The 12,843-nt window shown below is 41.9% G+C and overlaps 1 protein-coding gene across 1 annotated transcript; it reads right to left on the bottom strand.

Moving 5' to 3' along the window:
• Nucleotides 1-208: 208 nt before the first annotated feature.
• On the bottom strand, nucleotides 209-12,055 carry soul2 (heme-binding protein soul2). The gene is made up of 4 exons (XM_033980194.2): nucleotides 11,917-12,055; nucleotides 5,218-5,347; nucleotides 1,769-1,937; nucleotides 209-397 (listed from the first exon to the last, which is right to left on the bottom strand). The coding sequence occupies exons 1-4, from the start codon at nucleotides 12,049-12,051 to the stop codon at nucleotides 226-228; spliced, it is 606 nt and encodes a 201-aa protein (XP_033836085.1). The 5' UTR covers nucleotides 12,052-12,055; the 3' UTR covers nucleotides 209-225.
• Between the last annotated feature and the right edge of the window lie 788 nt (nucleotides 12,056-12,843).

Below are 12,843 nucleotides of genomic sequence, written 5' to 3'. Positions count from 1 at the left end.
TATTTGTTTAGTTTTGCTCATACACCACTTTATAAGTCAGACCTGGACTAGACCTGGACTAGACCTGGACTAGAAAACAAACTTAGTCAACAGCAGGACTGAACTGGGCTCAAACCAGGATGAGACCAGCATGTTGCTTTGGGAGAATCAACATGGAGATGTTTTAGCATGTTAAAAAATAAAATGAGAATGAAACTAAACTGATCTTTGGTGCCTCAGAGGGGCCTAAGCTTTCTTGATCCAGATCTCGTTGTGGTGAAAGAGGGAGAACTGGCTCTCGTATCCAGCACCGTAGAAATGGCCTGGTTTAAAACTTTCTCCAGCCTCTTCTAGATCCTGCTTCAGTTTGTTTGCATTGTCTCGACCTCCCTCCAGAGACGGAGTTCCTCCAAAAGACCTGGAACATAAAACACAATAATAATGCATTGTATTTATATTGCGACATAAGTGCTTTATACACTCACTCCACACTCGGCGATAAGATACTTATGTGGCACAGCCGTCAATCTGCAGCATTGGCCCCTCTAACCACCACCAACCCTCACGCATACACCACATTCAAACTAAACAAAGTGTCTTGCCTAAGGACACAACAAAAGTTTGCACTAGAGTCACTGCTGTCCCACTGTAGCACCTGATATTCCCAGTGATCTCTCATCCAAGTGGCCAGACCCTGCTTAGCTTCAGAGATCAGACGAGAACGGCCACAGACAAGGAGGTATGACCTGGTCCAGGTAAGTCCAGGTATATCCAGGTAAGTCCGGGTAAGTCCAGATAAGTTCGACGAAGTCTTGGTTTGCGAGCTTGTGAGGGCAGTGACTGGAGGCTAAGCTTTTACAAACACATTTTTCCATAATGGTTTTAAGTTCAAAGTTAATTTAAAGCTTCTATTTTACACAAAATTGACTCTTGTGAGTTTTAAGAAATATGCTGACTTGATAACAGCACTGAACTGTATTCACATGTGCATAGAGAGAGCAGATCAGAATTCACAACAATGAACATATTTACAATTTCCTCCTTTTTTAACCTCAACGCATCTCACATTTAAAACCAACACATTTATAAATGTGTCAGAAAATGTATGAGGCTGAGGTAATGTTGTGTTCATGTGCTCCTCGGAAACTCTGGATTCCGAGATGAGATGCCGAGGTTCTGATTCGCATTCATGTCCTTTTGTCTCGCAAAGTTGGGATTCTGATGTCACCATAAATAAAATAATTGAGTGTGCTCATGAACAGAGTTTAAAAGCTGTTAGCCTTCTCAAAACTTAATGTTATTTGTTTACTTTAGCTAGTTAATGTTACATTGGGAATTAATGAAACAGTTGTAGATCTTTCTTGTTCATATCTGTTGCTCTTATGAAATGAATAACTGACATTTAACCCATGAATGTAATAACTTTTAGTCAAAGAAGTCAAATGTGTGTGGACTGAGTTCTGAAGTTATTTTTCTGACTTGTGTGAGTATTCATGTGCATTTTCCAGAGTTCCCAAGAACCAAAGGAACACAGCAGACCAGCAGTTAGCAAGTCTGCCATAACCTAGGATTATACACTGGTAATCCTAGATTATGATAGATTATTATTACATTATTTATACATTTAGTACAACATGTGGTTAAACATATGTTTTGAAAGGTAATTGTCTCTTGTTTGATATAAATTGTGAAGTTGAATCTGGATCCTCACTTAATCCCATATCGTATTATTATACTATTATTAGTGACCAGAGCAAGAGGGCGTGTTACAGACTTTAGTAAGACTGACCTGACAAAGATGGCAGTCTGTGGGAATGTCGTGACTGTCACTGGCCCTTGGTCACTGTCAGGAAGGGTCACATCTGGATTAACCATCCAGCACATCCCGTACTTCGGCCCCTCCTGCCCCGCCTCCTCATAGACGAGCACAGGCCAAGTGTTTTCAGCTATGGCCACACCTGTGCAGCAAATTAAGTGGACCTATTATACACATTTTTCAGAACTTTTAACCATGTTACAGTTCTTTCATTCTCATTTACCCTCTCGAAGTTGTATTTGGGGTTATTCATGCATTTTGAGTAATCCTTATTCTCCTGTTTTCAAGTCATCATTGCTTCAATTTACCCTTGTTTTCACCACCACCAGAACATGCCCACTGCACTGTACTTTGTTCTCCAATTTTATTTCCTTAATCGATGATACATGTAGGATTTAGCAGTATCATATAGCAATTTTGGTACAAAAAAAACCCCCAACTACTTGCTAGAGTGATCTGCAGCTATCCATTGGAGGTGCCCAAAGCAAAATGGCTTTTTGTTGTGATGACGTGGCAACATCACCTCCCATTCAGCACTGCAGTTCTCTAATACAGAAGTTAGCGGACTTGTTTAATTTTAAGATATAGATAAGATAAGATATGCCTTTATTAGTCCCACAGTGGGGAAATTCCAGTATTGCACCGCACAGTTAAAGAACAGAAGGAAAATGGTACATACATTAGATCAATACTGCTATTTAAAATGCCCAAATGATAACATGATGATCCATATGTCTTCTTTAATACAAAATAAAGGAAAAAAAGATGAGTAAAAAACAAAATGAAAGTTGACAGCAATAAAAATCAAGGAAAGAATGAAGATTTTTATAAAGATTTAAAAATATATATATTAAAAGAAGGATTTGGGAATTATACTGTGTCCCCAGATAAAACAAAAAAAGTTAAATGTCAAATGTTAAATTTGTAAACATGTTAAAATCAAATATTGCATCACTGTTGATGGCCAAGTTGATTATAATCTGGTACTTTCGTTCTCAATATGATAGTCCATTCCAGTTGTCATTGACGCTTGGCTGGGAATTCCTACTTGAAAAATCCAACATGGCTGCAACATGGAATGCAGCATTAAGAAAAGGTGCTGTGCCTGTTTTTCCTGTCTTAAAAACTTAACCATAACTGGTTCATTTTAAACAGTTTGTATTGGCCCAAAGATATTCCTCACTTACATTATCCATTCGAAGCATTCTAATTATTCACCACGATGAGTTTAATAGCATTTTCACAGCTTTCAGAGGCCAGAGTGGAGTTTTGTCATGATGGTCACGCTAACAACAAGCACTTCCTGATTATCGGACAATAAAATGTGATACAATGTGATTTCCTGAATTCTTTCCCCCCATTCTGTCTCTCATAGCTGAAGTGAACCTATGATGAATATTACAGGCCTCTCTCATTAAGAGGGAGAACTTGCACAGTTGGTGGCTGACTAAATACTTTTTTGCCCCACTGTATTATTTCATCAGATGTTTTACTCATAAATAAGTGTCAAAAAAGGCAATGGTGTAGGTGGTGTAGAACATATTTACAGTCTCTAAACCGTTCCTACAGTCTTTGATTTGGTGCTTGGTGCTGTTAATGCACTCAACTGAAGTCTGGAAGCTGCGACCAAGCCCCTGGGCCTGAACATGGCTGCCCATTGAAGTCAGTGGGCAGTGCTTAATGGCACATGTTGCAAGTTTAACCTTTAGCGGCTTGGTACATCTGGTCCTGCCCATGGACCATGCAATCTGCACTTGAGCTTAGTTAGAGCGAACATAGAGTGTAGCTGAAACTAACGATTAAAAAGCATTTTTTAGATAGCAGATGACTCTTGAGCAGAGAAAATAGTTTGTGATCTGAAAATAGGTTAAAAAAAATCGTGACATAATTAGATTTTAGTTAAAGCTGTAGTCACCCTGTCAGCCAAACACAAGCAGTTTGTGATTACATTGCGCTCTTTAAGAATAAAATCCTTTCTGGACAGGAGGGATTTTTTCCATTGTAGTACCAATGAGTGGCCACTAATCCAAATTGTGACAGCTCTAAGATAGCAATACCCTATCCAGGTATTTTTATAGATCCATGGCTGCGATGGGTAGATGCACATGATCGAGCGGCAGGAGAGAGAGAGGGAGAGAGAGAGAGAGAGAGGAGAGTTATAAATAGAATATAAATTATGTTTGTCTATTTCCAATTTATAGTCCATTCTTAAACCTAAATCAAAACAAGAAAAACAATAGGGATCCCCAGTATACATCAGTAGAGATGTGAGATCATAGGGGCGTGAACAATTATGCTAAATATGACTCAGAGACAGTTCATATTTAGCGTAGTTTTATAGACTGAGCCAACAAAGCACAGCAATCTGAGCAGAACTGAAGAAAGTGAAAAGATGAGCGGTGAAATGTCTCCACCCACTGGGACGACTGAGGGATTACACAGACTGTAATAAAGTTCATGTTTTTACAATTCAGATTCTTTGACTTGGTGGGATAGTACGTATGGTAAATATGTAGCTTAGTTTTATATCAGTCAAGTGGCAGTTTGGCGAAAAAAACACTGAGAAAAAAGTTTAATTGTGGAAGTAGCTCTGAGCTCTGAAACAGAATTCCTCAACCTGTATCACCAACACGGAAAACGCCATTCAAAATGTAAAGGCATTTTACGCACAAAGGCATTTTTGACAATTCATAAAAAGAAAAAAAAAGGTGGTGTCATTTATTTTTATTTGCGTAATCAGATCTATTGAATTTAGATACATTTTGGCCCTAACATTTTGGTTGCTCGGTAAGAGTCATGTAATTATCTCTATGTATGTCACACCTGCCGCGCCTGTCCAACCAGGAAGTAACATAAGCTTTGCCAAAAAATGTTTAAATCTAGGCAAGATTGTAATAAAATCTTAAATATAATAATGTTAACTATATCTTTATGAAATGAGCAGTTTAACCTGTCATATGCATCTTAAAGAGGGGGCATTATACTTTAAACTTCAATGGGATATTAATTGCTAAAACATATTTAGATCACCATGAAAATGCTATTAAGTTTAATTTTCTGAATCCCCCCTCCTTTTGCTCTCCACACTAAGTCACTTATCCTTCAGAGCTCTATCATAACGCAATCAGCATGCTTTCCACATTCTGCCTTTGTATATTTACGTAAAACTGTTGTGTAGGAGCATGGGTGATGTAGGGTTGTGGGTTGAGCAATGGACAAAATCGTACCTCTGAGTGTTGTGAGGGTTTGAATAGGGCCCGGAAGAGATCACTAAATTACTCAAACATACAAGAGTGTCATTTAAAACCAGGCATGTTTTTGATGAGGGAACAAGGTCATTACATAGTAGAAAGCTACAAAAAGTCAGTCTTGCTTAATAACTCCTCTTTAAACTGTAATTATCCTGGGTGTGCAGTTTATACCTAGCTGCTTGGTCTTCTGCTTAGCGAAGTGTTTAAGCTCTCCCAAGGCGGACAGGAGGTCACTGGTGCTGGTGGTCCGGACTTTTGTGCATATCCACGTACATGGCTCGTACAGACGCTCCTCATAACCCTGCAACACAATATATAGTTTTTTTTTTTTTTTTTTAAAGCCCTACAAAAGAATGACATCTCCATGGAACCAAATCAAGTGCACCTTTAACTACAACTCCACTGCTGTTTGTGTCTCAGCTCAGAGCAGATGTCTTCATAATGTAACTCTAGGGCTATAAGATTAATTGCAAATGAACTGAAATCACAATTAGAACGGACGGATTAGCAAATCGCAAAGGCTGCAATTGTTGAAGTACCATAATTCCTCCACAAACAACAAAATCTCCTGTCACATTCTGCATAGAAACTGTAGTTTAGATCTGTACAAACATGTTCTTAAATGTGATTCTTGCATTAGTTTGTTGGTTCAGATTTCAGTGTTTTTGTTAATTCTTTTGGACATTTTTAAATGTGAACTTTGAACAGAATTGTATTATCAAAAGAAAAATCACACTTTACATTTGTGCCCAGTAAAACATTGTCCACATGTCATCAGTGAATCAGTCTCTGCTGAAACGTTCATCCATTTCAACACCTTTAAAACAGTTATGCTCCATTCGAAATAGAGCAGCTGGTTAAGTCCAGTCTTAGTCCTGGTTTAGTACAGGTTTTAAGTTCAGGTTTGTCCAGGGACACATTGTTAGTGTATTGGCCCTTCAATAGAGATTTGTTGGCCTGGTTTATGATTTCTCTCTGTAAAGTCTCTGTCTTAAGTCTTAAATCTCTGTAAATACTGGGCTAAGATTTTCTCACAATAGATTCAGAAAGTGGTGTCATTTTTCAACCCTGTCTGTTGAAAGGACATATGACTCTGGACATAAAAAACCCCAAAACATAAGCAAGTCTAATACAGATGGAAGCAGCTTAAATGAATAAAATGCAGTTTTTTGTTGCAATACAATGAGTTCTAGGGTCTAGTCACTAGAATTAATTACACTGTATTTTGCCATGAAATATCCAAAAGATAAATTCATAAATGTTGAACCTGATCATTTCTATTAGTGACTAGACCCAAGAACTCACTGTATTATAACAAAAAACTGCATTTTCACAAAATGAATTTGATCTGCTCGCATTTATATTAAATATTATTGGACTATATACTGTTTTGATGTCATCTGAAACCTAGCAATAGACCCCTGCCCTCTATCTGAAATAATGATGCATTTGTGAAGGAACAGACTGCAGACTAGGTAGAGAGTTGAAAGAAGTTGATCTGATCAGATAAAAGAAGTCACAGACAGCAGGCACATGTGTTACATTTCAAGGGAGTTTTTCCAGTACTTACAGCCCGAGAAAGGTACAATCTATAGAAGGCTGCTCCTATAAGGTCTTAACTCATCGTACATACTGCCCGTACAAGATCATAAATGGATACACCGTTAGCAGTTTACAGGAAGGTAGAATACGTCACTAAAAGGTGTTTTCAGTCACTGGAAAGATGTATTACAAGATAAAGAGCTGTGTCATGTAGAGTAGCAGGTTCCAGTGTAGACATCTTAAAATAAGCATGTGTCACATTCTTACTGAGAAACAAGTTCACCTCAATGTTTAAGACACACAGTATTCAACACAAGGTTTAAGAGTAAAATAAATAAAACAAAAATCATGTTTTCAAATGACATCATCGAATTTGGGAATGTCAACTAAACAATTTACCAGAGATTATGCCTTTAGGAACTGGAACTATATTTCCAGTAGGCTGCCATCTACTTAAATGTACTGTACTAGATGTTATTACAGTGTACCCAGTATTGGATTGTATTATATTGTATAAGCAGCTTGAGGTTAAAATAAGTCACTTATGAACTGTCTGTATTTAATTATGAAGCATTTTATTGTCCAATAATCAGAAAGTGTGTGGTGAGCATTGTTGTTTCTCTGAAAGTTGTGAAAAGCACTTACACATGTAGACAAAAATGATGGTACCCGTCGGTTAATAAAAGAAAAACTCACAATGGTCACAGAAATAACTTGAATCTGACAAAAGTAATAATAAATAAAAAATTCTATGAAATTTAACCAATGAAAGTCAGACATTGCTTTTCAAAGATGCTTCAACACAATTATTTAAAAAAAGAAACTCATGAAACAGGCCTGGACAAAAATGATGGTACCCTTAATTTAATATTTTGTTGCACAACCTTTTGAGGCAACCACTGCAATCAAACAATTCCTGTAACTGTCAATGAGACTTCTGCACCTCTCAGCAGGTATTTTGGTCCACTCCTCATGAGCAAACTGCTCCATTTGTCTAAGGTTTGACGGGTGCCTTTTCCAGACGGCATGTTTCAGCTCAGCGGAGCCCTCTGTCAGGGGGGTCTTCAACTCCCACCTCCGGGAGAGCTTCTCCCTGATTCCGGGGGAGGTTGGAGACATGGACTCCGAGTGGGCCATGTTCTCCACCTCTATTGTCGATGCGGCTGCTCGTAGCTGTGGTCGTAAGGTCTGTGGTGCTTGTCGCGGCGGCAATCCCCGAACCCGATGGTGGACACCGGAAGTAAGGGATGCCGTCAAGCTGAAGAAGGAGTCCTATCGAGCCTTGTTGGCTCGTGGGACTCCTGAGGCAGCTGATGAGTACCGGCGGGCCAAGCGTGCCGCGGCTCGGGCAGTCACAGAGGCAAAAACTCGGGGTTGGGAGGAGTTCGGGGAGGCCATGGAGGAGGACTATCGGACGGCCTCAAAGAGATTCTGGCAAACCGTCCGACGCCTCAGGAGGGGAAAGCAGTGCTTCACCAACACTGTTTACAGTGCGGGTGGAGAGCTGCTGACCTCGACTGGGGATGTTGTCGGGCGGTGGAAGGAATACTTTGAGGATCTCCTCAATCCCACTGTCACGTCTTCCGAGGAGGAAGCAGAAACTGGGGACCCAGAGGCGGACTCGTCCATCACCCTGGCTGAAGTCACTGAGGTGGTTGGCAAGCTCCTCGGTGGCAAGGCTCCGGGGGTGGACGAGATCCGCCCTGAGTACCTCAAGTCTCTGGATGTTGTGGGACTGTCTTGGCTGACACGTCTCTGCAACATCGCGTGGCGGTCGGGGACAGTACCTGTGGAATGGCAGACCGGGGTGGTGGTCCCTCTGTATAAGAAGGGGGACCGGAGGGTGTGTTCCAATTACAGGGGAATCACACTCCTCAGCCTTCCCGGTAAGGTCTATTCCAGGGTGCTGGAGAGGAGAATCCGACCGATAGTCGAACCTCGGATTCAGGAGGAGCAGTGTGGTTTTCGTCCTGGTCGTGGAACACTGGACCAGCTCTATACTCTCCATCGGGTCCTCGAGGGCTCATGGGAGCATGCCCAACCAGTCCACATGTGTTTGGTGGATCTGGAGAAGGCATTCGACCGTGTCCCTCGTGGTGTCCTTTGGGGGGTGCTCTGGGAGTATGGGGTCCGGGGCTCTTTGCTAAGGGCTGTCCGGTCCCTGTATGACCGGAGCAGGAGCTGTGTTCGCATTGCCGGCAGTAAGTCAGACCTGTTCCCAGTGCATGTTGGACTCCGCCAGGGCTGCCCTTTGTCACCGGTTCTGTTCATTATATTTATGGACAGAATTTCTAGGCGCAGCCAGGGGCCGGAGGGGGCCTGGTTTGGGAACCACAGGATTTCATCTCTGCTGTTTGCGGATGATGTTGTCCTGATGGCTTCTTCGAGCCAGGACCTGCAGCAGGCACTGGGGCGGTTTGCAGCCGAGTGTGAAGCGGCTGGGATGAGAATCAGCTCCTCCAAATCCGAGGCCATGGTTCTCGACCGGAAAAAGGTGGTTTGCTCTCTCCGGGTGGGTGGTGAGTCTCTGCCCCAAGTGGAGGAGTTCAAGTATCTCGGGGTCTTGTTCACGAGTGAGGGAAGGATGGAGCGTGAGATTGACAGGCGGATCGGTGCAGCGTCTGCAGTGATGCGGTCGCTGTATCGGTCCGTTGTGGTAAAGAAGGAGCTGAGCCGGAAGGCGAAGCTCTCGATTTACCGGTCAATCTACGTTCCTACCCTCACCTATGGTCATGAGCTTTGGGTAATGACCGAAAGGACAAGATCGCGGATACAAGCGGCTGAAATGGGCTTCCTCCGCAGAGTGGCCGGGCGCACCCTTAGGGATAGGGTGAGGAGCTTGGTCACACGGGAGGAGCTCGGAGTAGAGCCGCTGCTCCTACACGTTGAGAGGAACCAGCTGAGGTGGCTCGGGCATCTGCTCAGGATGCCTCCTGGACGCCTCCCTAGGGAGGTGTTCTGGGCATGTCCCACCAGGAGGAGGCCCCGGGGAAGACCCAGGACACGCTGGAGGGACTATGTCTCTCGGCTGGCCTGGGAACGCCTTGGGGTCCCACCGGAGGAGCTGGAGGACGTGTCCGGGGTGAGGGAAGTCTGGGAGTCCCTGCTTAGACTGCTGCCCCCGCGACCCGGCCCCGGATAAGCGGAAGAAAATGGATGGATGGATGGATGGATGTTTCAGCTCCTTCCAAAGATGCTCAATAGGATTTAGGTCAGGGCTCATAGAAGGCCACTTCAGAATAGTCCAGTGTTTTCCTCTTATCCATTCTTGTGTTTTGAACTGTGTGTCATTGTCCTGTTGCAAGACCCATGACCTGCGACTGAGACCAAGCTTTCTGACACTGGCCAGCACATTTCTCTCTAGAATCCCTTGATAGTATTGAGATTTCATTGCACCCTGCACAGATTCAAGGCAGCCCCAGAACATAACAGAGCCTCCTCCATGTTTCACAGTAGGGACAGTGTTCTTTTCTTGATATGCTTCATTTTTCCGTCTGTGAACATAGAGCTGATGTGCCTTGGCAAAAAATTCCACTTTTGTCTCATCTGTCCATGGGACATTCTCCCAGAAGCTTTGTGAGTTCTTAACATGTAGTTCGGCAAATTCCAATCTGGCTTTTTTATGATTTGTTTTCAACAATAGTGTCCTCCTTGGTCTCCCATCAAGTACGTTGGATGGTGCGATCTGACACTGATGTTCCTTGAGCTTGAAGTTCACCTTTAATCTCTTTAGAAGTTTTTCTGGGCTCTTTTGTTCCCATTCGTATTATCCATCTCTTTGTTTTATCATCAGTTTTCCTCCCGTTGCCACATTATAGGCTTTACCTTTAACATGTTTGTCTATAGTTCTCTTTTTAATCTCCTGAGACAACTCTTTCCTTTGCTTCCTCTGGTCCATGTTGAGTGTGGTACACACCATGTCACCAAACTGCACAGTGATGACCTGTAGCCCTGTATATAGGCCCACTGACTGATTTCATGAGTTTCTTTTTTTAAATAATTGTGTTGTTGTGGAATTTCTAATAGTCAAAAGCCTTAAAGGTATAAAAATCAACAGAGAAGTTGTCTTGAATCAAAGGTCTGGTTTATTGAATCAACTGTGCACAATTGTCAAAGAGCTGTGTCCCTAGCAGTGTCCTCTCGCCCTCAGCTGACAAATGTAAACAATACAGAGTATTTATACCATCAAAACAATCTTGCCAGTTTAGTCTAATCAAAGTGGCTGGAGGACGCCAGACACACGAACAAGAGATACACCCTATACATAACAACAGATGGTACTATGAAGGTTAGGTCAAAATGATCCATAATAATACAAATAAAGATTTATGCTAAAAAAAAGCCATAACAGTGTTGAAGCATGTTTGAAAAGCAATGTCTGACTTTCACTGGTTACATTTCATATAATGTGTATTCATTATTACTTTTGTCAGATTCAAGTTATTTCTGTGACCATTGTGAGTTTTTCTTTTATTAACCGAAGGGTACTGTCATGATCCCTGTCTTGCTCTCCCTGCACCCTCGTGTCCCTCCTCCCTCACCTGCCTTTCTCCGGAGCTGGGCGGAATCCTGACTCCTCCCGCGCGCACCTGCCGTCCATCAACGCAATCAACACCACCTGCCGTGGATAAGAGGGGTCTGGACGAGTCACTCGGCGCCGGAATGTCCGCGTGCTCTACGTGAATATGCTCTTAACACTTTTTGATCCTTGTATTCCCGTGTTTTATTGGAACTTTTCTGCTCTGCTCCAGGAATCCGCCGAGAACCAGCTCCGGATCTCCCCTGCCCCTGCACCTCTGTTCTGGTATGGTCTTGTGTCTCCCTGTCTCGTCGTGCACCCCTGTCTCTCCACGTTCACGGACCCGCACCTACGCTCCCCAGCTCCTATGGATTTCGACTTATAATTTACTAAGACTTTGAACTAAGCTTTTGAACTCTTACCTTTTGTTATCACGTGTGTGAATAAAGACATTGTTAAACATCGTGAGTCTGCACCTTTGGTCCTTACGCCACGCTGGTTACGACAGGTACCAACAATTTTGTCCACGTGTCCAAACTCATTGTGGTGAATAGTTAGGATGCTCAGAATGCATTAAGTAAATAAGGAGCAACTTTGGACCACTGCAAACTGTTTAAAGTTAACTATTTTAAGACGGTAAAAATCAGGTACAGAAATAATAAAATGATCACCGCTGGTATGTTCAAAGGTCACCATTACTGTAATAAAATGTAAATATTTTCATCAAATTTTAACAGTGGCCTAGCTTTAAAATGAGTCAATACAATAATTATATACAACAGATCTAGAATTTTCAATTCAACTCTCACCTTATGTTGTGCCGTGCGGGTGAATTTTGGGCAGATTTTATCTTTGCACTGCTCCAACTGGTCCCAGGCCTGAGCTGTGACTGTGAAGCTCAGGACAAGAGCCAGGAGCAGAGGACAGGCGTGAGGTGGGTCCATGTCTCTGGTTCTCTGTGACGGTGCAAACTGGAGATAAGCTGCATGTAGGAGGATGTCTGAACTCAACAGGTTCAGCAGGTCTCAAAGATACACGCCCACATAGTTTAATTCCATCAGGTGTTTCACTTAAGACATGTCTTACTGTACTTTATATGTTTAAAAAGGACTGAAATGATTCAAAACTGTATTGTGGAGTTTCAGAGTATATCATAACATTCTACAGGCCAGTAATATTTACATAATTTGGGGGAGCTAAAATAAATAAGGTAAAAATGCAGATTTAAGTTTAAATTCAGTGAGTTCTTAGAGCTAGTCATTTATAAAAAATGGTCAGAATTCTATGGTGGAATTTGCTGTTAGATTTTTGATTTGTTGACCTGATTCATGGTTAATGTCACAAAATCCAATACCTTCTGTTAGTATAAATAAAGTAGTATTTTTTTTTTCACAATAGTTTCTGAAAGTGGTACTATTACTCAACCCCTAAAACTGACACTGATAATAAGGTTCAGCATTTATGGATTATACATTTTAATTTTATTTATTTCATTAAAATCAGTCGACTCCTGCCCTTTGTCTGAAATTAGGGCATCATCAGATTCTCAAATGTGACAGAAGGTATAGTGTGTGTGTATATATATATATATATATGTTTCTTTTTTTCATTTTGGTTATGTTTATTGCACTGTAAACCTAGAAAAACATGTTAGTGAGCTTGCATCTCCACAAACCTGACTTATTTGGCCTCCTGTTTGTCTGCATGAAACAATCCTTTGGCTATAATATTACTCA

The sequence above is a fragment of the Periophthalmus magnuspinnatus genome, chromosome 15 (genome assembly GCF_009829125.3).
Source record: "Periophthalmus magnuspinnatus isolate fPerMag1 chromosome 15, fPerMag1.2.pri, whole genome shotgun sequence".
NCBI lineage: Eukaryota > Metazoa > Chordata > Actinopteri > Gobiiformes > Gobiidae > Periophthalmus > Periophthalmus magnuspinnatus.
The sequence above is the reverse complement of the archived record's forward strand: the minus strand, read 5'-3'. Positions and strand labels throughout refer to the sequence as shown.

Coding starts and splice junctions, on each gene's coding strand:
- soul2 (XM_033980194.2), bottom strand. CDS start 12,051: ATGGACCCACCTCACGCCTGTCCTCTGCTCCTGGCTCTTGTCCTGAGC. Junction 5,348..11,916: donor CCCGCACGGCACAACATAAG/GTGAGAGTTGAA, acceptor ATTGTGTTGCAG/GGTTATGAGGAGCGTCTGTA. Junction 1,938..5,217: donor GCAGAAGACCAAGCAGCTAG/GTATAAACTGCA, acceptor TTTGCTGCACAG/GTGTGGCCATAGCTGAAAAC.